The 26,926-nt window shown below is 34.6% G+C and overlaps 3 protein-coding genes and 1 pseudogene across 13 annotated transcripts; 3 read left to right on the plus strand and 1 right to left on the minus strand.

Annotated features, from left to right (window-relative positions):
- The first annotated feature begins 1,859 nt into the window (after positions 1–1,859).
- LOC116012466 (disease resistance protein RPP13-like) lies at positions 1,860–9,785 on the plus strand. 5 transcript variants are annotated; one of them, XM_031252005.1, is made up of 3 exons: positions 1,860–2,069; positions 5,156–7,853; positions 8,398–8,956. In XM_031252005.1, exons 1-3 carry the CDS (start codon positions 1,908–1,910, stop codon positions 8,442–8,444), a joined length of 2,907 nt encoding a protein of 968 aa, XP_031107865.1. In that variant the 5' UTR covers positions 1,860–1,907; the 3' UTR covers positions 8,445–8,956. The 5 variants fall into 5 exon arrangements, 4 of the variants coding, with proteins under 4 accessions (XP_031107865.1, XP_031107863.1, XP_031107864.1 ...); XR_004097143.1 differs by lacking the exon at positions 1,860–2,069 and adding an exon at positions 9,330–9,785 and having other exon boundaries at positions 4,946–7,853; positions 8,398–8,800; XM_031252003.1 differs by lacking the exon at positions 1,860–2,069 and adding an exon at positions 9,330–9,785 and having other exon boundaries at positions 4,946–7,853; positions 8,398–8,468.
- Positions 9,786–12,438: 2,653 nt separating this feature from the next.
- On the plus strand, positions 12,439–17,404 carry LOC116012467 (putative late blight resistance protein homolog R1B-23). Its single transcript, XM_031252006.1, has 4 exons — positions 12,439–15,188; positions 15,712–15,787; positions 16,157–16,227; positions 17,064–17,404. The coding sequence occupies exons 1-2, from the start codon at positions 12,477–12,479 to the stop codon at positions 15,736–15,738; spliced, it is 2,739 nt and encodes a 912-aa protein (XP_031107866.1). The 5' UTR covers positions 12,439–12,476; the 3' UTR covers positions 15,739–15,787; positions 16,157–16,227; positions 17,064–17,404.
- A 592-nt stretch (positions 17,405–17,996) lies between these two features.
- LOC116013029 lies at positions 17,997–18,633 on the minus strand (annotated as a pseudogene).
- Positions 18,634–21,806: 3,173 nt separating this feature from the next.
- On the plus strand, positions 21,807–26,287 carry LOC116011972 (putative late blight resistance protein homolog R1A-10). 7 transcript variants are annotated; one of them, XR_004097114.1, is made up of 4 exons: positions 21,807–24,727; positions 24,972–25,056; positions 25,528–25,567; positions 25,991–26,287. XR_004097114.1 is itself a non-coding variant. In XM_031251420.1 (3 exons), the coding sequence occupies exons 1-2, from the start codon at positions 21,860–21,862 to the stop codon at positions 25,543–25,545; spliced, it is 2,886 nt and encodes a 961-aa protein (XP_031107280.1). In that variant the 5' UTR covers positions 21,807–21,859; the 3' UTR covers positions 25,546–25,567; positions 25,991–26,287. The 7 variants fall into 7 exon arrangements, 2 of the variants coding, with proteins under 2 accessions (XP_031107280.1, XP_031107281.1); XR_004097115.1 differs by having other exon boundaries at positions 24,976–25,056; XR_004097111.1 differs by having other exon boundaries at positions 21,807–25,056.
- Positions 26,288–26,926: the final 639 nt, after the last annotated feature.

Consider the following 26,926-nt stretch of genomic DNA (forward strand, 5'->3'; position numbering starts at 1 on the left):
TTTTTTTTTTTTTTTTTTTTTTTAGAGATTTTACAGTAGACTTATGCATTGATAATAGTTTTATTACTTAGAAGAAAAAAATGAGGATTTTGAATGGTTAATAACGTCATTTGAATATATTTGTTGACGGAGGACGAAAAATGATCATGCCACAATTATGTTAGGACCAACGAGGGTGTTTTGAAAAAAAAAAGGACTAAAAGTGGAATGACGTATACAAATCTAGGACAAAAAAAGGAAAATAACTTAACACTTGGAACTAAATAAACTAAAATGCCCTTGTATTTAACGCAATTTAAACGGTTTTATTGACAGATGATAAATAATTATCATGACACAATAATATTAGGACCAAATGAAGATGTTTAAGACAATGGACAAAAATAAAATTACCTTTTTAATAAATATATACTAACCAAAATGCAAGGTGAAACAACACACCTGTGATCTTGATAAATATTTTTAAGTGATTCAGAACAAACAAATGGTTTTGTGGTGTAGTTGGTTATCACGTTAGTCTAACACACTGGAGGTCTCCGGGCGAAGCCAAATCTTCTTTTAAACTTCAAGAAACTCTATTAGCACTTAGCAGAGAGATTATAAAATGTTGGCCATTAAATTCCCTACTCTTCTTTGAATTACTCGCGATAAATAAGCACTAGTTTAATATTTGACATTTTAGTGTACTTTTAGCTTATGCTTAACTCCACCTAGCATTAATTCTTAATATTACAAGAGTTATTCTTAGTGAAATGATATCTAAAACTTATACTGTGATTTGATACTTGATGGAGGTATGAAAATCGTCTCTATTAAAAGATTAATAAAGTAAATAATGGCCATGTTTGGTAAATAATTAGTCTATCAGTCAAATTTGACTTATTTGACCATTATTATTTGTTTGACTTGGTTAAAAAATAAATATAAATGTTTGGTTAATAAGGTTTTTGTAACTCCAAAATTCTAAAATTGAAAATGCTACTCAAAACAACCTTTCCACAATCAAATGTTATCAACTAATTGTACCTTCTAATTCAATAAACTAACAATCATTTACCAAGCAGGGCCGACCCACATAAATATAATTCGCACGAAATAATTATTGTGTCCCACACTCCACTAATAAACTTTTGTCAAATCCCTTTACGCACTTGAACCATGATGCATCCAACACTATACTAAAGTACATTATTTGTATTACCTATGCCTTGTTTTAATTCCCTAATCTTTAGTTTAATATTTGACATCTTAGCTTGAATCAACCAAGTCCCGGTCCTTTGTTGTACTTGTCTTATTTGTTATTTGCTAAATCATATCAGTCTTGGGCACCCCTGGGTAATCATCTCCAATCTTCTGCTCATTGACAATATTTCCTTAATGCAAAACATGGCAAAAAAGTGGCTCTTTTCTATTGTTGTCTAGGTTGTCCAGGATGAGTTTCATAACCACCATGATCATTTTAATCATATCACGCTCATTAATACCTCGTCAAAATAAATGAGAGGAAGAAACTCGTAAAAATAATGAGAGGAAGACACTCGTCAAAAGGAATGAGAGGGAAATACAATCTGCAAAACAACGGAACAAAACAAAAGAGCATAAAGCAAAGTAATACAAAGTCCAGCAAGGTGTGGTGTTTCCAAACAACAAAAGCAAAAAGGGGTATTGGGACAAAAGTGAGTAGCCACTAAGTGCCCACCCAAACCCACTACACGAAGCAAGCACACACCCAAACTTTACCTAGCTACTACACACGTGTCCACACTGTGGGTAGACTTCATTAGAAGACTTGGAGTTTTCCCGTGAAGCTTTAATTTCTGAGTTTCTCTTGAGATAGAGAGATTATATTCTGAGTTTCTTAAACATTTCATTCGCTGTGTTCGATCGATCAATCTTCCTTCAATATAATGGCTATTTCTCTTGTCACTTTACTAAATACAATACACTTCCATTTTCTACAACCTCTTCCTTGTTTGAGTGTTGATGATACAGAAAGAATAATGATCGAATCTTTGTGTAAGAAGCTCCGGTGTTTGCAAGCCTTTTTGGAGCATTCTGAGAAGAACAACATCAACTGCCCGTTACCAAACAGGGCCTTAAGGTTTGTCATGAATTGAAGTAGACTTGTGACTTTTTCAATTGCACTTTTTTTTTTTTTTTTTTTTTAGAGATTTTACAGTAGACTTATGCATTGATAATAGTTTTATTACTTAGAAGAAAAAAATGAGGATTTTGAATGGTTAATAACGTCATTTGAATATATTTGTTGACGGAGGACGAAAAATGATCATGCCACAATTATGTTAGGACCAACGAGGGTGTTTTGAAAAAAAAAAGGACTAAAAGTGGAATGACGTATACAAATCTAGGACAAAAAAAGAAAATAACTTAACACTTGGAACTAAATAAACTAAAATGCCCTTGTATTTAACGCAATTTAAACGGTTTTATTGACAGATGATAAATAATTATCATGACACAATAATATTAGACCAAATGAAGATGTTAAGACAATGGACAAAAATAAAATTACCTTTTTAAAATATATACTAACCAAAATGCAAGGTGAAACAACACACCTGTGATCTTGATAAATATTTTTAAGTGATTCAGAACAAACAAATGGTTTTGTGGTGTAGTTGGTTATCACGTTAGTCTAACACACTGGAGGTCTCCGGGCGAAGCCAAATCTTCTTTTAAACTTCAAGAAACTCTATTAGCACTTAGCAGAGAGATTATAAAATGTTGGCCATTAAATTCCCTACTCTTCTTTGAATTACTCGCGATAAATAAGCACTAGTTTAATATTACTCGGGCGAAGCCAAATCTTTTTTTTTTTTTGAAAACCAAAGGGAAAACTTCATTAAGAAATATTCATGTCTTGAGCTACAACAACTGAAATAAAAGAGGGGCCTGAATCAAACCAAGCCATGCTAGTAGAATAAGAAAAAGCATATCTAGCCGAAAGGTGAGCAACAGACTTGGCAGACCTACGAATATGACGAAAGAAAATATTATGAAAACTTGAAAGCAATAAACTTATGTCCTCTAAAAGCAAACCAAACGGGGAAAGATTTGGACGATGGAGACTAGTAATCAAGAGTTCAGCATCAGTTTCCACAACGACCCCATCCCAACCGTGAGTCTTTAGCCAGCTTAAAGCCTCCGAACTGCCAAAGCTTCAGCCTCACGTGGAGAGAAAATTCCCAGTAAACATGACAGATTGAGCAGCACGAACATACCATGGTCATCACGAATAATCCAGCCCAGCCCTGCATGATTCGTATCTCGCTGAACAGAAGCATCAACATTTAACTTTAATAAACCAGCAGCAGGCTTCGTCCACGCATCCTGCACAGCACGGGTACCGGTAACACAACTATTATAGTCTGGACGAACACGCCTCCAATCCTTTAGATAGGTCAAGGATAATTGCACAACAGTTCGAGGAGGGGTTGTTATTAATCTCCATAGTTTCTGATTCCGCGCTTCCCAAATACCCCAACAAATGGTTATCAAATGAGTAAGCTCAACCTGAGTTAAAGTAGCAAATCTGTTCTGTAACTATTGCAGTAAATCCTCACCAATCAAGTATCCCCAGGAGAATTCATAAGCATTCCATACCTCTTTTGCCAAATCTTCTTTTAAACTTCAAGAAACTCTATTAGCACTTAGCAGAGAGATTATAAAATGTTGGCCATTAAATTCCCTACTCTTCTTTGAATTACTCGCGATAAATAAGCACTAGTTTAATATTTGACATTTTAGTGTACTTTTAGCTTATGCTTAACTCCACCTAGCATTAATTCTTAATATTACAAGAGTTATTCTTAGTGAAATGATATCTAAAACTTATACTGTGATTTGATACTTGATGGAGGTATGAAAATCGTCTCTATTAAAAGATTAATAAAGTAAATAATGGCCATGTTTGGTAAATAATTAGTCTATCAGTCAAATTTGACTTATTTGACCATTATTATTTGTTTGACTTGGTTAAAAAATAAATATAAATGTTTGGTTAATAAGGTTTTTGTAACTCCAAAATTCTAAAATTGAAAATGCTACTCAAAACAACCTTTCCACAATCAAATGTTATCAACTAATTGTACCTTCTAATTCAATAAACTAACAATCATTTACCAAGCAGGGCCGACCCACATAAATATAATTCGCACGAAATAATTATTGTGTCCCACACTCCACTAATAAACTTTTGTCAAATCCCTTTACGCACTTGAACCATGATGCATCCAACACTATACTAAAGTACATTATTTGTATTACCTATGCCTTGTTTTAATTCCCTAATCTTTAGTTTAATATTTGACATCTTAGCTTGAATCAACCAAGTCCCGGTCCTTTGTTGTACTTGTCTTATTTGTTATTTGCTAAATCATATCAGTCTTGGGCACCCCTGGGTAATCATCTCCAATCTTCTGCTCATTGACAATATTTCCTTAATGCAAAACATGGCAAAAAAGTGGCTCTTTTCTATTGTTGTCTAGGTTGTCCAGGATGAGTTTCATAACCACCATGATCATTTTAATCATATCACGCTCATTAATACCTCGTCAAAATAAATGAGAGGAAGAAACTCGTAAAAATAATGAGAGGAAGACACTCGTCAAAAGGAATGAGAGGGAAATACAATCTGCAAAACAACGGAACAAAACAAAAGAGCATAAAGCAAAGTAATACAAAGTCCAGCAAGGTGTGGTGTTTCCAAACAACAAAAGCAAAAAGGGGTATTGGGACAAAAGTGAGTAGCCACTAAGTGCCCACCCAAACCCACTACACGAAGCAAGCACACACCCAAACTTTACCTAGCTACTACACACGTGTCCACACTGTGGGTAGACTTCATTAGAAGACTTGGAGTTTTCCCGTGAAGCTTTAATTTCTGAGTTTCTCTTGAGATAGAGAGATTATATTCTGAGTTTCTTAAACATTTCATTCGCTGTGTTCGATCGATCAATCTTCCTTCAATATAATGGCTATTTCTCTTGTCACTTTACTAAATACAATACACTTCCATTTTCTACAACCTCTTCCTTGTTTGAGTGTTGATGATACAGAAAGAATAATGATCGAATCTTTGTGTAAGAAGCTCCGGTGTTTGCAAGCCTTTTTGGAGCATTCTGAGAAGAACAACATCAACTGCCCGGCATGGATAGGCTTGGAGACAGAGATCAGAGATGTAGCTGCTGAAGCAGAGACCAAAATTGACAACATCAACTGTCCCTCAGCGTCCCACCCAAAGAAGTGCCTACAATTCAGTGAGAGATTTAGTTACTGGATTCAATCGTTGAAATCCTTGGTACACCCAAAAAAAAAATACATCAACTGCCCGGCATGGAGAGGCTTGGAGACAGAGATCAGAGATGTAGCTGCTGAAGTGGAGAGCAAAATTGAATTACAATTATATCAACTCTACAACGAGGAAGATGCCCCTGTTGAGCCTTGTGAGAGTCTTCATCAGACCTTGCAACAAGTAATGGGAGACATTGAATCACTTGAACGGAGGATTCAGCAGATTGAGAGCAATCGCAATCACTCTGTAGAGCCGCCAAGAAGAAACGCAGCAATACAGAATATCAAAGCTGATAGCTCCTCCAAACGTTGTACAGAGCCCGAGAATGTAATGGTAGGATGTGACGATGAGTTTGAAACCATCAAGAACAAGCTCATTTCAGATTCAAATAACCTGGAAGTCATCTCAATCACAGGGATGGGAGGCATCGGCAAGACTACTTTAGCTCAAAGAGTCTACAATGATGAAGCTGCAATTGCTTCTTATTTTGACATTCGAGCATGGACTACTGTATCTCAACAACACAATCTTAGAGAAATGCTCCGTGACCTTCTCGGTTCTAATGACAACAACCCAGATGTCTCTTATCTGGCAAGTCAACTACGCCAAAGGTTGTTGGGTCACAGGTATCTCATTGTTATAGATGATATATGGAGCACTCAAGCATGGGATGGCATTCATAGATGTTTCCCAAAAGATTTCAATGGGAGTCGAATATTGCTGACTACACGGCTCAAACAGGTGGCTGGCTATGTTAGTTCTGGTAACAATCTTTATTCCATGCGATTCTTAAATTTCAATGAAAGTTGGAATTTATTTTACAAGAAAGTATTTGTAGAAAAAAAATTCCCTCTTGAATTTGAGAAAATTGGTAGAGATGTTGTTAAAAAATGTCAAGGATTACCTCTAACAATTATAGTGGTTGCTGGGCTTCTTTCTTCCTCATCCAACAAGCCATCACCAAATCAGTGGGAGAATGTTGTTGCAAATTTGGATCTGTTGCTTGACACTGATCCCGAAAAGAAATGTTCAAAAATGCTCTCACTAAGTTACAACCACTTGCCTCTGCATTTGAAAGTTTGTTTTTTATATTTTGGGGTTTTCCCAGAAGATAGTATTATTAAAGTGAAAAAGTTGATTAGGCTATGGATTGCTGAGGGATTCTTAAAGTTAGAGTTGAATAAGGCCACGGAAGAAGTGGCATATGCTTACTTACAGGATCTTGTGGACAGAGGTCTAGTTCAAATTGATAAGTTGAGTAGTTTTGACAACAAAATAAAGTATTGTAAGGTCCATGATGTGCTGCATAGCTTTAGCTTGAGAGAGGCTGAGAGGGAGAAGCTTTTGTGTGTTATAAATGAGAATAATAATGTGCATGAGCTTGAGCTTGGTGTTGGATTAGCAACAAGCAGCTTGGACCGAAAAGCTTGCCGTCGGGTCGTCAGTTATCAATTAAGCCATATAGATGCTGAGCCAATTACTCAAATTAGTCGATCCCATGAATTGCGTTCTTTTCTACATCTTCCTCGTCATTCTATTGTCGGTGTTTCCTGCAACAATTCCAGAATACTTCCCTATTCTAAACTGCTAAGGGTGTTGAACATGAGTCTATGTTATCTAAATCACCTGCCAAGGGAAATAGTGGATCTTGTTCATTTGAGATACTTGGCCCTATCCATTGACAAGAGGGCGTGTTTTAATGGTTACCAATTGTGTAAGCAATTGTGTAAGCTTCGATGTTTGCAGACTATCATCATTACTAATGAGCCTTGGCATTCTTTTTCACCAAATAATATTTTGGGTATGCCACAAATAAGGCATGTTCACTTCTCCCCCAGGACTCTTTATTACCACCATCTCCCAAAGTTGGTTCAAGGAAATCTACAAACTCTATCTTGGTTGAGTCTACCTCAACGCTTGCAAACTGAGCCAGACTTCAAAGTGATTCCAAACGTGAAGGAACTTGGGATTCACTTAATGGGATTCACTTGGGATTTACAACCACATATTTCAATGGAAGGTCTTCTCAATTTGCATCAGCTAGAGAACTTAAAATTTGAAAGAGATGGAGGTTGTCTGAAATGTGACAGCAAAGTTCTAAAAGCTTTTCCATCAAATCTCAAGAAGTTGACCCTCATAAGAACAAATTTTTCATGGGAGGATATGGCCATTATTAGCACATTGCCTAACCTTGAGGTTCTAAAACTGAGAGAGGATGCTTTCTGTGGTCCAGAGTGGAAAGCAACAGGAAATGGCTTCTGCAAATTAAAGTATTTGGAAGTTAATAGACTTTTAAGTCTCAAGCATTGGAGTGTGGATGCTGATCATTTCCCCATTCTTGAATGCATATTTCTTTATCTCTGTCCTGATTTGGTGGAATTTCCAACTGGTTTTGGTGAGATTAACACATTGCGGTTAATTGATTTAAAGCGTTGTCACTTGAGCCTTGTGACTTCTGCTAAAAAATTGCAAGAAGAGCGGCGGGATCTTGGAGACGATAGACTTGTTCTCCGTGAATTTTATACATACCGTCTCATAGGTAATATTTTCTAATTTAATTTGCAACGGTCTAGCAATGTTTCTGAGCCTGCCTTGTGATTCAGTGGGTTGGTTATTTTCTTCCGACTTTATTCTCATTTATTCCTTTCTTGACTATTAACATTTTCAAATTAGGTGCATAACTATTCAATTTGTATCACATTTAGTCCTGCCGTTAATACATGTATCAATTTGAGTTTGTTTATTATCCTATTATGTTTCTTGACCATTATGTTTTCCCATACATGCGTGTTCTATTAGACTTTAAAGAACTTATTTCAGTGAAATGTATCAGATAAAAAGATATGATGTTGCTTATTTCTGGTTTTATTTATTCTAGAGAATCCTTGTCCTAGAATCATGTTTGCTTGTTAGTTATTATAGATGTCTTAAATGTCTATGATTTCTAGAGGTCTAAGTTTAAATTCTGAATTTTATGCTATTATTGCACAGGTTACTTATTATGCCGAAGTGCCGAACTTATCAATTTGTAGTTTCTTCCATTTGTTGTTTTTATCAGTTTTACTTAATAAGTTCCTTTACAGGCACACACTATGAAGCAATTGGTTCTGAAGTCGGAGCAGTCAATTAGGACAATTGGTGGATATCCTGGGAGGTAATGCACCTTTCTATGATCAGTTTATTTGTGATGAAAAATTGTGAAGATAACCCAAAACTTAGATGTAATTACCGCTGAAATTACAAGAGACCAAAGTTTAGTGCTTCGTTCTCTTTGCTGATGTTCTGAATTTGTTTAGAAGCATTATGATTGTGTTTGGGTACTTGAAATTAATGAAAAGATTTTCAACTTTTTAGGTTGTAGTAATTAGATTTGATGGCTAAGAGATCATTCAAGCAACAACATGAACTTGGTGTTAATTTTCTGAGTGGAATAATTTCAGAGAAGAGGCTGGCCGGATTAGGGAAAAAAATCTGGAGAGAATTATAGTGAGAATATCAAGTTTCTGCCCTAATTTTTGTATTTGAATGCCTGATTTTAACCTAAATTTCTTATCCATAATATTTGCCTCTCTGTTGTCAAATCGTGCCTAAAATGTAAGGGAATTGGATAGAGTTTGAATTTATTGCTTTTTTCTTGAGATATATCAAATCAATTATTGATGGTGGAGTTGGTTTTGCTTTCATCAATGTTGCTGGCAAAAATGATTACCCATTCTATGTGTTCTTTATTCAATCAATTATAAATCCCTCTCTAATGGAATGGGGGATGTTTGAGATGTTCATTGTATAGTCGCTAACATCTAAATAAATATTGCTAAAGGGAGGAATTGAGTATAAATGTATAATTACACTATTAGAGTAGTAAAAGCAGCTCCTTTTACTTGATATTCTTACAGTACACCTTCAAATTGATCAGTTCCACAATGTTCAAATTGATCAGTTCCACAATGTTTTAAAATTCTTTCATCACCTATAATTATCTTTGAAACTTGTGCTGATGAGTGCTACCTTGTAGGTCGAGGACTTTGTATCTGGCGGAAGAATTTTTCACTCCTTATAATCCAAAGTTGCAATGTTCTTCAGTTGGAAAATGGAAAGGAACAACAAATTTACACTAATCTAACCTATTCTAAGCTAACCCTAACTAGAGAAAGATAGGGAAAATGAAAGATGTCTTTTTCGGTGGAAGAAATCCTCTTTAAAGGGGTCAAAATGGTGCTGTCAAAAGTTGTAGAGGTTGGCCACGGGTGTGGGCACATGTGTAGCTATACTCGTGCCCAGAATTGAAGGCACACTGCCTTGTGGCCACGCCAGTGGCCACCAAATAAGCAGTGTTCCTGTGCACATTGTCCATCTTCTAAACTATTTTCACCCCTAAATCCTTTGAGTTCGTGTTTATGATCTTCATCGATCAAAGTTGTAGTCCTTCAAATTAGCTTTTCAATGACATAAAAATAACTTGATTTGGATATTCTTTCACTCCACTTTTTTCTTTGTTTGTCCAAATAATCAAGACCATTGAGCACATCATAATTTGGTTCTTTAAGAGGTGTCAGTGAGTGTCACCCCATCTTCATAGCTTCTCATTGAATTGGATCGCATTGACTCTACATGCATCCAAAATGCTCCAAAAATTATTCAATTCATCTAAATCATCAACAATTACACCTAAACACACAAACGAATCAAATGAGGAACACTTTGGGCAAATTTATAACAAATGACAAAAAAAATGAAGTTAAATGCAAGGTGAAAACATGAACATTTAGGCACTCATTATCATGATACTTTCAACTTGCTCTTTTTAACTTTATTGGCCTCGATCTCATGACTCTTGGAACATATCTTTGTGCCAAGATGACTTTAGAACATCCAATTGATGAGCTCTAAAACATATGCAAAATCTGTCTTTCTTGCTTGAACAAGAGAAATTTTACCTCGTTGAACAAATGAAGCATATGAAGATCCTTTTAAACATAATATCTACAATTAAAACACATCACTTGTCTATTCATGCACCAAATATGTATAACAAAATAACACAAATATATACTTATCAGTTGTCAAGGTCCGGCGCTAATATAAGTTGCTTACTTTCCTAATAGCGAAGGAAAAGGGTAGGGCTTTTTTCTCTCATTTTCATTCCAAGTTAAAGTGTGTATTTGCAAATATTTTTAATTAATGACCTAATTACATGGTTCATTTTTTTTTTTCAAATTGCTTGAAACTTATTTGAACATTCTTCATATATCATTTAAAACAACACTTTTTGTCCCTAAATTATTTTACTTTTGAAAATTTAATTTGGTTCTTGTTAATTGATTTGAACATATTTAGTCCCTTAATTGTCTATTATGTTACAACTTTAGTCCATGTTGTAATTTAGAATCAATATTAATGGTTAAAATTTCACTCTCTCCATGAAATTAAAACATTATTTTTAATAGTGAATATTAATTTTAAATATAAAAATAGCATCATGTTTAGTATCCGTTCATAACTACTAAAGCACAACGAGTCAACAGTTACCTCCACTGAAACTCAAACTCACTCCCATCATCCATGTGGGAGTGTTAATTAGGACACCAAGTGCCACTAGACCACAAAGTCTTTGGCAATAGCATCATTTGTTAATGTAGTTTTATAATTAGATAACAATAGTGACTAAAAGTGTAACATTATGAATAATTGAGAAACTAAATTTGTTCAAACTAATGAAAAAATGACACTTTTTTTCACTGAGTTATATGCTTATAGCACTTTTCCCATGAGTTATTCATATATCCACATTTGTCCTCTCATTTATGTTAAGAGTGACGGTTTTTCCCCCCTTTTATGTTAGATTAACATTTTTACCTTTAAAAATAAGTATTTCATTTATTTTTCTTCTCCAACAAATTTTTACTTATATTTATGGTTGACCACGGTTTGATTCGAACCTAATCGAACACTATAGCCATCGAACCGAAATAGTAGGGACGGTTCTAGTTACGATTTGGAACCATAAAAAAGAATAATAATAAAAAAATATTTGTTGAATTTAGATTATTTTAAAAATAAAAAATAGAATTTACAAAAATAAACAAATAAATAAATTTTGAACTGGCGGTTCAAACCGAAATTGGAAACTTCCTATAAGGTTCACGTTTCGATTTATCATTTCCAAGAACAGTTAACCGAAACCGAACTGGCGGTTCAAACTGAAACTGGAACCTTCCTAAAAGGTTTCCGTTCCGATTTATCATTTCCAAGAATCGTGAACCGGATTCAACAATTATTTTATTTTATTTTATTTCAGTTCTAAATAGTAACCAAAACCGTCCCTAATATTTCGGTTCAATTGTTATAGTGTCTGGTTAGGTTCATATCGAACCGCACACATCCCTACATATAAGCAATAATTTAATTGAGAAGAAAAATAAATGAAATATTAGTGGTGTAAATGTTGCCAAATTGTAATTAATGGGAAAATTGTAATTTATGCCCCTCCATAATATGCCAATTATCAATGCCACTCCTGAATTATTAGTGGTGTAAATGTTGCCCTCAATTTTAAAAAAGGTACATATATTGCTCCTCTCGTGGTGTAAATATTGTCCCTACTTTGGTATGGGAGGAGCAATATATGTACTGTTTTTGAAAATTGAGGGGCAACATATACACCACTAATAATTCATGAGTGACATTGATAATTGACATATTAGGAAGAGGCAAAAATTACAATTTTCTCATTAATTTACAAGGACCAGACTTGTAAAAGTGAAATAATTCAAGACTAAAAGTGTCTTTTTTCTTATTTCAAACTCAAAACAAAAGTTGTGACGACTTATTTATTTGCACAGTTATAAAGATTAATAAATTAAATAATAATGTCACCCACACGAATAATTCGCACGAAATAATTCTTCTGTTCACTACTAAACTTTTGTCAAATCCCTTTACACACTTGAACCATGATGCATCCACCACATTTGCAGGCCTGGCCAGCTGTTAGCATATACTTAATCCCTCTTTAACTACTACACACGTGTCCACACTGTCGGTAGTCTTGGAGTTTTCCCGTCAAGCTTTAATTTATTTTCTGTTGGATGCATCTCTTCATTATATTCTGAGTTTCTTAAACATTTCGTTCGCTGTGTTGGATCAATCTTCCTTCAATATAATGGCTATTTCTCTTGTCAATTTACTAAATACAATACACTTCCATTTTCTACAACCTCTTCCTTGTTTGAGTGTTGATGATAGAGAAAGAATAATGATCCAATCTTTGTGTAAGAAGCTCCGATTTTTGCAAGACTTTTTGGAGGATTCTGAGAAGAACAACATCAACTGCCCGGCATGGAGAGGCTTGGAGACAGAGATCAGAGATGTAGCTGCTGAAGCAGAGAGAAAAATTGAATCAAAATTATATAAACACTATTTGTTCTACAACGAGAAGACAGAGATCAGAGATGTACCTGTTAAGCCTTGTGAGAGTCTTCATCAGACCTTGAAACAAGTAAAGGGAGACATTGAATCACTTCAACGGAGGATTCTGCAGATTGAGAGCAATCGCAATCACTCGTTAGAGCCGCCAACAAGAAACGCAGCAATACAGAATATCAAAGCTGATAGCTCGTCCAAACGTTTTTCAGAGCCCAACAATGTAATGGTAGGATGCGACGATGAGTTTGAAACCATCAAGCGCAAGCTCATTTCAGATTCAAATAACCTGGAAGTCATCTCAATCACAGGTATGGGAGGCATCGGCAAGACTACTTTAGCTCAAAGAGTCTACAATGATAAAGCCGTGATTGCTTCTCATTTTGACATTCGAGCATGGACTACTGTATCTCAACAACACAATCTTAGAGAAATGCTCTGTGACCTTCTCGGTTCTAATGACACCGACCTAGATATCTCTGATCTAGCAAGTCAACTACGCCGAAAGTTGTTGGGTCAGAGGTATCTCATTGTCATAGATGATATATGGAACACTCAAGCATGGGATGACATTCATAGATGTTTCCCAGAAGAAGATTTCAATGGGAGTCGAATATTGCTGACTACACGGCTCAAACAGGTGGCTGACTATGTTAGTTCTGGTAACAATCTTTATTCCATGCGATTCTTAAATCTCAATGAAAGTTGGAGTTTATTTTACAAGAAAGTATTTGTAGAAAAAAAATTCCCCCTTGAATTTGAGAAAATTGGTAGAGATATTGCTGAAAAATGCCAAGGATTACCCCTAACAATTATAGTGGTTGCTGGGCTTCTTTCCTCCTCATTCAACAAGCCATCACTAAATCAGTGGGAGAATGTTGTTGCAAATTTGGATCAGTTGCTTAACACAGATCCCGAAAAGAAATGTTCAAAAATACTCTCACTAAGTTACAACCACTTACCTCTGCATTTGAAAGCTTGTTTTTTATACTTTGGGATTTTCCCAGAAGATAGGGTGATTAAAGTGAAAAAGTTGATTAGGCTATGGATTGCCGAAGGATTCTTAAAGTTAGAGTTGAATAAAACTATGGAAGAAGTGGCATATGCTTACTTAAAGGATCTTGTTGATAGAGGTCTAGTTCAAATTGATAAGTGGAGCCATTCTGATAACAAAATCAAGTATTGTAAGCTCCATGATGTGCTGCATAGCTTTAGCTTGAGAGAGGCTAAGAGGGAGAAGCTTTTGTTTGTTACAAATGAGAATCATAATGTGCCTGAGGTTGTATTAGCAACAAGCAGCTTGGACCGAAAAGTTTGCCGTTGGGTCGTCTGTTGTCGATTAAGGGATAAACATTATGATCCAATTAGTCGATCAAGGTATTATATGGCTCACACATCCCATGAATTGTGTTCTTTTCTATATCTTCCTCGTCATTCTATTGTACGCAATTCCATAATACTTCCCTATTCTAAACTGAAACTGCTAAGGGTGTTGGACATAAGTCATTCTCTAAATCACTACCTACCAAGAGAAATAGTGGATCTTGTTCATTTGAGATACTTAGCCCTACGCATTTACCAGGAGGCATCTATTAATGATTACCAGTGGTGTAAGCTTAGATGTTTGCAGACTATCATTATTTTTGGTTATTTGGCATCTTTTACACCAAATAATATTTTGGGTATGCCACAAATAAGGCATGTTCATATCTCTCAAGGGATTCTTAATTACCTCCATCTCCCAAAATTGGTTCAAGGAAATCTACAAACTCTATCTTGGTTGAATCTACCTCAACGTTTGCAAACTGAGCCAGACTTCAAAGGGATTCCAAACCTGAAGGAACTTGGGATTCGTTTAATGGGCTATGACCCTTATTACAAAATGCATTCTTTAAGTGAAAAACCTTGGGGTTTACTACCACATATTTCAATGGAAGGTCTTCTCAATTTGCATCAGCTGGAGAACTTAAAATTTGAAACAAATCAATGGTCTCTGAAATGTGACCTCAAACTTCTAAAAGCTTTTCCACCAAATCTCAAGAAGTTGACCCTTAGAGGAACACATTTTTCATGGGAGGATATGGCCATTATTAACACATTGCCTAACCTTGAGGCTCTAAAATTGAGAGAGGATGCTTTCTGTGGCCCAGAGTGGAAAGCAACAGGAAATGGCTTCTGCAAATTAAAGTATTTGGAAGTTACTGCACATTCAAGTCTCAAGCATTGGAGTGTGGATGCTGATCATTTCCCCATTCTTGAATGCATATTTCTTAATCAGTGTCATCTTTTGGTGGAATTTCCAACTGGTTTTGGTGAGATTAACACATTGCAGTTAATTGATTTAAAGAATTGTCCTTCCCGCCTTGTGACTTCTGCTAAAAATTTTCAAGAAGAGCGGCAGGATCTTGGAGACGATAAACTTGTTCTCCGTGAATTTTATACTGCCTCAGAGGTAATATTTTCTAATTTAATTTTGATTTAATCACCATTTTGGTCCTTCAATTGTTTTTCAACTGTTTTATTTCAACCAATTTAACCATAGAATTGTTTAAAATTTCGTCAATTAAACCTTTTAGGGATCAAAATGACACTAAAACAAACTGATTGTTTAGCGATATATACTTAGTAGCGGTTATATATAACCGCCTCTAAATGACTATTTGAGGCGGTTATAAAAATCACCACTAATTTAATATGGAAACGTAAATAATTAATTGTTAGCAATAATTATTTGCGGTGGTTCATCATAACCACCACTAAAACACTACTGACAAAGATGGGTAAATAGGAATTCCTTCAATGTTCTCGGCTTGTCTCTCTTTCTAAACTCTATGGTTATTTTCAAGATATTTTGGTGTTGAGAGAATATGGATTTTCCAGGGAAAGCTAAAAGAGATCGATTGTTTGGTTGTCTATCCAACCATATGGCCAATAAGTTTTCAACAGTTTTTGAAGTCACTTTAATTTTTCTATAGGGTCGCTGGGTGGGCTATGATACTTGAGTACATTACTCTTGGTGCAGCTGCTGCTCATGGCATATCTCCGAATTTGGTGAGTTGAAATTTGTTTATTATTCTATTATGTTTCTTGACCATTATGTTTTCCCATACATGGGTGTTCCATTAGACTTTAAAGAACTCATTTCACTGAAATGTATCAGATAAAAAGATATGATGTTGCTTATGAATTCTGATTTTATTTATTCTAGGCAATCCTAGTCCTAGAATAATCATGTTTACTTGTTAGTTATTATAGATGTCTTAAATGTATGTCTATGATTTGTAGAGGTCTAAGTTTAAATTCTGAATTTTATGCTATTATTGCACAGGTTACTTATTATGCCGAAGTGCCGAACTTATCAATTTGTTGTTTCTTCCATTTGTTGTTTTTATCAGTTTTACTTAATAAGTTCCTTTACAGGCACACACTATGAAGCAATTGGTTCTGAATTCGGAGCAGTCAATTAGGACAATTGGTGGATATCCTGGGAGGTAATACACCTTTCTATGATCAGTTTATTTGTGATGAAAAATTGTGAAGATAACCCAAAACTTAGATGTAATTACCGCCGAAATTACAAGAGACCAAAGTTTAGTGCTTCGTTCTCTTTGCTGATGTTCTGAATTTGTTTAGAAGCATTATGATTGTGTTTGGGTACTTGAAATTAATGAAAAGATTTTCAACTTTTTAGGTTGTAGTAATTAGATTTGATGGCTAAGAGTTCATTTAAGCAACAACATGAACTTGGTGTTAATTTTCTGAGTGGAATAATTTCAGAGAAGAGGCTGGCCGGATTAGGGAAAAATCCAGAGAGAATTATAGTGAGAATATCAAGTTTCTGCCCTAATTTTTGTATTTGAATGATTGATTTTTAACCTAAATTTCTTATCCATAATATTTGCGCCTCTGTTGTCAAATCGTGCCTAAAATGTAAGGGAATTGGATAGAGTTTGAATTTATTGCTTTTTTCTTGAGATATATCAAATCAATTATTGATGGTGGAGTTGGTTTTGCTTTCATCAATGTTGCTGGCAAAAATGATTACCCATTCTATGTGTTCTTTATTCAATCAATTATAAATCCCTCTCTAATGGAATGGGGGATGTTTGAGATGTTCATTGTATAGTCGCTAACATCTAAATAAATATTGCTAAAGGGAGGAATTGAGTATAAATGTATAATTACACTATTAGAGTAGTAAAAGCAGCTCCTTTTACTTGATATTCTTACAGTACACTTTCAAATTGATCAGTTCCACAATGTTTTAAAATTCTTTCATCACCTATAATTAACTTTGAAACTTGTGCTGATGAGTGCTACCTTGTAGGTCGAGGACTTTGTATCTGGCGGAAGAATTTTTCACTCCTTAGACTGTGATGGTGAATTTGCAGTTCCCTTGGGGGAAGGTGGAAACTTTGCTTCATTGAAGGCTGTTTTGAAACTTTGGCTGGGTGAATTTAATGCCACTAGTTTCCAATTGAGCAACAGCTCCTGCATCAGCTCAACTTCAATTCGTGTATTCATTCATTGTGTTGTATTCATTATCATGTTTCATGCATCGATCTGCTCAGCTTCTTGTATTTTGAGAATAGTGTTTTATGAATACAAATATTATTTGAATGTTATTATTTCACAAATATTAGTTACAATTGATTTTCTTTCCAATTATTTGTGATTGCAATACGCATTTTGACTTGGAGGAGTGTGATGATGCATTCGCTGAAAGGACATATCAATGACGCAAAGCAGCTGCATAACCAGTTTCATCAGGCTATTTATATCAATAATTTTTGAATTTGTTATGATTTCCTATTTCTTTGCAAGTTACCATTTATGACTGTTGCTTTTTTTTTTAGTATTTAAAGTTTAGGATTTAGATTGTTTTTCATAAGCATTTTGAGATTTGAATTAATGATAATTGGGAGAGGAAGAACTCCAAAACTTCTTCAACTTTGTTTTATTATCCTTATTTTGTCAGTAGCAATTATAGGTAGAAAAAGTTCCAAAACTTCCCCGTACCCCCGGCTAGGCCCTCGAGCCCTGTACATCGCCCAGTGACGCGTTCTCAGGTCTCTAAGCCCGCAACATAAACACACTTTCAAGTGTGGAGGCAAGTGGTAGTAACTTAGTGAAAGTATTTTTGAACATCTTTCTTCCGTATCCATGCTGAGCAATAATTTCAAATTTTCAGTAACAATACCCCCCTGGTTTAGGGATTCCTTGTTGATTGAGGTGATTAGCCCAGCAACCACAATTATTGTTAGAGGTAATCCTTGACATTTTTCAACAATACTTCTACAAATCCTTTTAAATTGGGCAAGAAATTTTTTTTCCTCAAATACTTTCTTGTAAAATAAATTCTTACTTTCATTGAAATTTAGAAATCGCATGTAATGAGAATTGTTACTTACACTAGCATAGTCGGCCACCTGTTTTAGCCTTGTAGTTAACAATATTCGACTCCCGTTGAAATCCTCTTTTGGAAAGCATCTATGGATGTTGTCCTATGCCTTGGTGCTCCATATATCATCCATAACAATTAGATACCTCTTATCCATCAATGCTTTAAGCAGTCGAGTTGCTGGAGGATCATTAGAGATGGCTCTTTCATTGATGCTAATTGCTGGAAGATCAGTAAGGTCAATTGCTGGAGGATCATCATTAGAGGTGTCTCCTTCAATGGTACTGCCAACAGTGCTCCTTTTACCAATACAACCCAGAAGGTCAAGAAGTATTTCTTCAAAGTTATACTCTTGAGATACAGTAGTCCATACTCGAACGTGAAAATGAGAAATAATTGATGTATTTTCATAGACTCTTTGAACTAAGAGAATCCTCCAAAAAGGCTTGCAAAAATCGAATCTTCTTACACAAAGATTCCACCATTTCTGTATCATCAAGAATCAAACATGGAAGAGGCTGTTGGAAATGGAAGTGTAGTGTATTTAGTAGACAAGTGATAAGAGCGAACGCAGTCATTGAAGATGGAGTGGACCAAAATTTTTAAGACTCAGAATGTGAAAGAGATGAATTGAAGCAATAATGAAAATTTTCTTTCACCAATAGTTTTATACTTTTCTTTGAGCCATTATGACTTCATGAGGATCTAGGATTGGCTGTAACCGAGTGTGCTATGTTAATAATTTTTTTATTAAAAAAAAAAACTATTTTGTTTCAAATATACTATCAAACTATGTGCTAAACAATAATTATATTCCTAAATTATAAAAAATTATAATTAAACATTTTAATTTTCAAATTGGTATAATTGAATAATAACTTGTCAAATATAATTGATGCAATTAAGCTAGTAAGCTCTAGGTAAAAAATTGGTTAAAAGAGACGTGGATCTTAACTGACGTTGATGAATACAAATATATAAATTAGAAAAAAGTGTCAAACAGAGTATCGAACTTCTTTAACGGTTATACAATAAAATGTCAACATCAAATTTTTGTGTGAGTGAGTAAAAGTAAAGAGTAGAATCTGGGAGTCCAAGTAGTATTTTTCTTTGTATTTACTTCAACACCTGTAAAAATTAATAAAATAGATAACATAACCCACATGAATAATTCACCAATCATTATTTAATGGACCATGGTCCACACATTTATGTGAACCATAAATAAAAGGCAAATTATACCGTGCATCACGGTGCACACAACAATGTGCACCACGTACGTAAACGACGTCGTTTTGAGCATTGTAAATTAACCGTCCCTTTTTTTGAAAATCATGTTTCCCGTTTCGGCCGGTCTGTGTATTTATGTTAATATCATGTGTATTCTAAGTAATCGTTCTGTGTATTCCAGGCAATCATTCTGTGTGTTCCAGGCAACTGTTCTGTGTATTCATGTTAGTAACACATGTTGTGATGTGTCTGTGCATTCTAATGTTTAGGAGGATGAGTTCTGTGTATTTTGTGTCAATATTCTGTGTATTCATGTTATTAACACAGGTTGTGATGTGTTTGTGCATTCGAATGTTAGGAGAGGTTTCTAATATTATAGAAGAGAAATAATAGAGTCGGGTGGGACAGAGTCCTAGTACAGCGTGCTAGCCTGTGAAACTGCCGCAGAAGTTAACGAATGAGCAATCACATTTTGTGACCTCAGAACGAAACAAAAACGACAAGAAATAAACTCTGAAACAAACTTCCTGCATTCGTCCATAAATAAGCCTGCATAAGATAAATAGGGAGATAGAACTGAGTTTAAACCACTGCAGAGCTGGATGCAATCGGTATGAACGTCAATTAGTTTGAAACTTATTTCAACATTATTCACATATTATTTCAACTCAAAACAAAAGTTGTGACCTCTGATCTATTTGAACACCTGTAAAGATTAATAAAGTAAATAATGTGACCCACATGACATGAATTGAATAATTCTTGTGTAGTTGTGTGTCCCACACTCCACTAATATACTTTTGTCAAATATCTTTACACACTTAAACCAAGATGCATCCACCACATTTACAGGCCAGCTGCTAGCACATATATACATCATTTACAATTTGATCTCTCTTAACCTACCACACACGTGTCCACATTGGGATAAGTGAGGTTTTTGGATTGGTTTTTGAAGTGTCAACTAGAAAAGAGAAGAAAAAAAAACAGTAATGAGCGTAATCTGACATTTAAAAAAAAAAAGACAATTAAAACGCGCCAGCCGGTGCGTGTATTGCACGCGCCCACCTTGTTGTTGGTTGTGCATGAAACACGCACAACTGCCAACTTTCTCTACCTTTTCTCTCTCTTGATAGGACCCACTAAAACCTCACTTGCAGGGGAGCTTATTTCTTCTCTCTTCACTACTCATCAAATCATGATGGGTAAAAAAGAAAAAAAATCCGTTATATTTTTAATATAATAATGTAACTTTTAATATGAAAAGAAGTTGTATATATAGTGTATTTTGGTTATTATGACAAAATAACACTAAACAAACATTATATTTTAAGGGTCACACTTGTGTGAGACCTTAAGACGGGTCGGGTCGAATCAACATGTAAATGTCATATTTATATACTCAAATGTAATACTAATCAGGAATAAAATAGAGATAAGGGAAAATGTAATACTTTTGAGAGAAAATATAATACTTTTGCATTTTGATGTAAAAGTATTATATTTTTCATCAAAAGTATTACATTTTTCATAATAAGTAATGCTGGCAAGTGCCCCTTATTTATAAGGGAAAATATAATACTTTTGCGGAAAAATATAATGTAATACTTTTAAATCGAAATGTAAAAGTATTACATTTACTCTTATAAGTAACAAAAATTTATATTCTTGATTAGTATCACATTTGAGCATATAAGTATGACATTTGTGCGTATAAATATTACATTTTCATATTGACCGATCTCATCTCACAGTGAGGCGGTCTCGCACAAGCTTTTGCCTTTTCCATACATGTTCCCCCCCCCCCCCCCCCATATTGTCGCCTCCCGTCGTGACCTTAGGTCACACTTGTGTGCGACCATTTCACGGATCCTTATTCGGGCGGGTTGAGCGGGGTCAATATGAAAATGTAATACTAATTAAGAATATAGTGTTCGTTACTTATAAGGTAAATGTAATACTTTTAATCAAAATGTAAAAGTATTAAATTTTTCTTCACAAATATTATATTTTTCCATATAAGTAATAAACATTTTATTTGTTATTAGTATTACATTTTCTAGTATAAGTATTATGTTTGATCTTGACCCAACTCGACCCGTCTTACGTACAAGGAAATGTGATAGGCTCTCTCACAAATTTTTGCTAATTACCTTTTAAGTTAGGTTATAAACCAATTAGGCTAGGTGAAAGTAATTAATTGTAGAGATGGGAAGTGCATATATGATATATATAGTATTTTCCATACTATTTAAATGGGTCACTTCATGTCTAGCTTTAATTTATCTTCAAAGTGACCTTTAATTTCTGTCCGCAAACTTTGTTGGAAGAAGACAGTACAGTTTTGTTCGATCACACTCATGAATAATTCATGATGGTTCCAAGAAAAGTATAAACAAACTACTTGGATGTATCTCTTGAGATAGAGAGATTATATTCTGAGTTTCTTAAACATTTCCTTCGCTGTGTTCGATCAATCTTCATTCAATATAATGGCTATTTCTCTTGTCAATTTACTAAATACAATACACTTCCATTTTCTACAACCTCTTCCTTGCTTGAGTGTTGACGATACAGAAAGAATAATGATCGAATCTTTGTGTAAGAAGCTCCGATTTTTGCAAGCCTTTGTGGAGGATTCTCAGAAGAACAACATCAACTGCCCGGCATGGAGAGACTTGGAGACAGAGATCAGAGATGTAGCTGCTGAAGCAGAGACCAAAATTGACAACATCAACTACCCCTCAGGCCTGCTATCTCACTCAGAGAGGTACTTACAATTCAGTGAGAGGATTAGTCACTGTGTTGGGCTGTGGAAATCCTGGCTACACCCAAAAAAAGAACTCATCAACTGCCGGGCAGGGAGAAGCTTGGAGACAGAGATCAGAGATGTAGCTGCTGGAGCGGAAAGCAAAATTGAACTAGAATTATATAAACTCTACAGCGAGGAAGAAGCCCCTGTTGAGCCTTGTGAGAGTCTTCATCAGACCTTGCAACAAGTAACGGGAGACATTGAATCACTTGAACGGAGAATTCTGCAGATTGAGAGCAATGACTCTGTAGAGCCGCCAAGAACAAACGCAGCAATACAGAATATCAAAGCTGATAGCTCCTCAAAACGTTCTACAGAGCCCGAGAATGAAATGGTAGGATGCGACGATGAGTTTGAAACCATCAAGAACAAGCTCATTTCAGATTCAAATAACCTGGAAGTCATCTCAATCACAGGGATGGGAGGCATTGGCAAGACTACTTTAGCTCAAAGAGTCTACAATGGTGAAGCAGCAATGGCTCATTTTGACATTCGAACATGGACTACTGTATCTCAAGAACACAATCTTGGAGAAATGCTCTGTCGCCTTCTCGGCAATAATGACACCAATCCAGATGTCTCTAATCTAGCAAGTCAACTACGCCAAAAGTTGTTGGGTCACAGGTATCTCATTGTCATAGATGATATATGGAGCACTCAAGCATGGGATGACATTCATAGATGTTTCCCAGAAGATTTCAATGGGAGTCGAATATTGCTGACTACACGGCTCAAACAAGTGGCTGACTATGTTAGTTCTGGTAACAATCTTTATTCCATGCGATTCTTAAATCTCAATGAAAGTTGGGATTTATTTTACAAGAAAGTATTTGTAGAAAAAAAATTTCCCCTTGAATTTGAGAAAGTTGGTAGACGAATTGTTGAAAAATGCCAAGGATTACCTCTAACAATTATAGTGGTTGGTGGGCTTCTTTCCTCCTCATCCAACAAGCCATCACTAAATCAGTGGGAGAATGTTGTTGCAAATTTGGATCCATTGCTTAACATTGATCCCGAAATGAAATGTTCAAAAATACTCTCACTAAGTTACAACCACTTGCCTCCACATTTGAAAGCTTGTTTTTTATACTTTGGAATTTTTTCAGAAGATAGGGTGATTAAAGTGAAAGAGTTGATTAGGCTATGGATTGCAGAGGGATTCTTAAAGTTAGAGTTGAATAAAACCATGGAAGAAGTGGCATATGATTACTTGCAGGATCTTGTGGATAGATGTCTGGTTCAAATTGATAAGTGGAGTGTTACTGGTAACAAAATCAAGTATTGTAAGCTCCATGATGTGCTGCATAGCTTTAGCTTGAGAGAGGCTCGGAGGGAGAAGCTTTTGTGTGTTATAAATGAGAAAAACAATGTTGGATTAGCAACAAGCAGCTTGGACCGAAAAGCTTGCCGTTGGGTCGTCAGTGATCATTTAAACCATATATATGATGAGCCAATTAGTCAATCAAGGAATATGACTCACACATCCCATGAATTGCGTTCTTTTATATATCTTCCTCATTCTATTATCTTTGAACGCTTTAATTCCAGAATACTTCCCTATTCTAAACTGCTAAGGGTGTTGAACATGAGTCAATCTGATCTAATTCACGTACCAAAGGAAATAGTGGATCTTGTTCATTTGAGATACTTAGCCCTAAGAATTCAGTCGATAACATCTATTGATTATTACCCATGGTTTAAGCTTCGATGTTTGCAGAGTCTGATTATTTCTCAACACTTGGCTTATTTTTTACCAAACTATATTTTGGGTATGCCACAAATAAGGCATGTTCATTTCTTCCACGGGAGTCTTAATTACCTCCATCTCCCAAAGTTGGTTCAAAGAAATCTACAAACTCTATATTGGTTGAGTCTACCTCATCGTTTACATACTGAGCCAGACTTCAAAGGGATTCCAAACGTGAAGGAACTTGGGATTTACTTAATGGGCTATAAGTACTCTTATTTCAAAATGTCTTATTTAAGTAAAGAAACTTGGGATTTACTACCACCTATTTCATTGGAAGGTCTTCTCAATTTGCATCAGCTGGAGAACTTAAAATTTGAAAGAAATCAATCTTCTCCGAAATGTGACAGCAAACTTCTAAAAGCTTTTCCACCAAATCTCAAGAAGTTGACCCTCACAAGAACAAATTTTTCATGGGAGGATATGGTCATTATTAACACATTGCCTAACCTTGAGGTTCTAAAATTGAGAAAGGATGCTTTCTGTGGCCCTGAGTGGAAAGCAACAGGAAATGGCTTCTGCAAATTAAAGTATTTGGAAGTTACTAAACATTCAACCCTCAAGCATTGGAGTGTGGATGCTGATCATTTCCCCATTCTGGAATGCATATCTCTTAATTCTTGTCATCTTTTGGTGGAATTTCCAACTGGTTTTGGTGACATTAACACATTGCAGTTAATTGATTTAAAGCATTGTCCCTCCAGCCTTGTGACTTCTGCTAAAAATATTCAAGAAGAGCGGCGGGATTTTGGAGACGATAAACTTGTTCTCCGTGAATTGTATACTTTCCCAGAGCCAGAGGTAAAATTTTCTAATTTAATTGCAACCTAGCAATGTTTCTGAGCATGCCTTGTGATTCAGTGGGTTGGTTATTTTCTTCCAACTTTATTCTCATTTATTCCCTTCATGTTTCTTCTACTTCCAAAAATGTTGAATCTCTAATCCTAAGCGCTCCTCATGCCCCACCCACGATAAAACATGTGGGAGGAGGTAAATCATGGTAACTTAATGGCTAACAATAATCATTATGTTTCTTATTTCTAAGAAAGTATAGATGAAGCTGATTTTGCTTGATGGATGGAACCTGATACCTCTACTAAATGGAGCGCATGCGACCCTTACCCCAATTGGTTAGACATTTGGTTCAAGAACTAGTTTTAATTTTTCTTGATTTAAATCGATCAGTTACATTGGTGGTGCATATACTTCCTTATGAACTCAAGAACTGAATGACTTCAACATGTTAGATTTTGGAATAACGACGGTTTTAATTTGTTTTGATCTGCTTCAATTGGCAAGTCTTCTTTAATTTTGTACTTAGCTTGTTGTATCCCTTGCATTTCATCTCATGACTAATTTTGTAATATACATTCGGCCTCAATTTTGTTTCTGCTAGGGATATATAGTACCATGCATATGATTTCTTATGACAGAAATATATAAGTCAATGTTGTGAGAAAACAAAAACACAAATCTCCTCCACATTCATTCAACTTAGTTATTATTTAATATTTCAATTTCTTTTTTATTACCTTCATTTATACTCCGATCCGTATATATTTTATTAATATACTAATAGATTTTTATTGTTAATGTTATAGGTTGAAATTGAGAGGTGAAGATCAGAGGGTGACAAAACAGGTACTGTATATATGAGTGTGATGTATTTGTGAACATAAAAGTTTGGAAAATAAATTACGGACTATATTCATTATTTAAGTTTTGTTTTTATGATGTAAACAAAACCTATGCACAATAAAGTGTACCAATTTAATTGTTATAATAATATAAAAATAAAATGTTGTTGTTGTTATTATTATTAAAATGTTAGAAAATATTTTGCAATGAGTCTAGTTGATAATAATAATAATAATTTGTGTAGACTTTAGTCATGTATGTATTGTCGTAGCAGATCAGAGTCGTTAATCTTACTAATAAAAGGTTTGGTGAAGTTGTGCGTGCGTGTGTGTGTGTATATATATATATATATATATATATATATATTTATTTATTTATTTATTTATTTATTTATTGATTGATTGATTTATTTATTTGTTTATGAAGAGGTACACAACATTTGGATTAATTTTACCAGGTGATGCCATGATCCCAACAAATGACCTTTGGGCTTTATTTGCACTGTGCGTGTGGAATTGCAATTTGGAAAGATAGCTACATACCTATATAGTTTCTGCTTTACTTGTTTGGTGTGCAATATTATTACTTTTTCTTCCTTTAACTTGTATCTCCTTTTAAGTCATGTTTATGTTATGTTTGTACACGTATATGTTTTTTAATTTTGAAATGTTTGGTTTGTAATATCACTATTTTTTCATAATTTGTATCTTATCTTAAGTCAAATTTATGTTCGGTTTGTTAGTTTGTACACGTATATATGCATCCGTGCATGTGCACATGCTTGTTTGTTTCTTAACTTTTGAAATAATTTTTTTGAAAAAAACTTTTGAAATAATGTTTGTTGTTATCTTAAAAAGTGTAACAACAAATACTCATGATTAACCCACATTTAGCTTTCTCCAGTTATAATAATAATAATAATAATAATAATAATAATAATAATAATAATAATAATAATAATAAAACTTTCATTTGAAGTTTTATATATATATATATATAAGAAAAGAATTCTAGATTAAATAGGTAAATGTTAAATTCAAATGAAAAGAATTCTAGATTAAATAAGTAATGTTAAATTCAAATGATTACCTATCCTATTTTGCCTTGTGTTACTTTTTTTTTAATGAGTTGATCAAATTTTCATTTTAATTATTTAAATAATTTATGCATATGATTTATAATTTAGGGTGTGTTTGGTTCGCACATTGAAATCGAAATCGGAATGGGAATCAAATACTGGATAATGGTAATGGGTTTTGGTGAAAGTATTTTGCATGTTTAATTTGGTAGTAGGGTGGAATTAGAATGATTACCAATATTGTTGTTTTGTTATATATGATCCTATAATGAGAATAAATGTTT

Source organism: Ipomoea triloba, chromosome 3 (genome assembly GCF_003576645.1).
Source record: "Ipomoea triloba cultivar NCNSP0323 chromosome 3, ASM357664v1".
In the NCBI taxonomy this organism is placed as follows: Eukaryota; Viridiplantae; Streptophyta; class Magnoliopsida; order Solanales; family Convolvulaceae; genus Ipomoea; species Ipomoea triloba.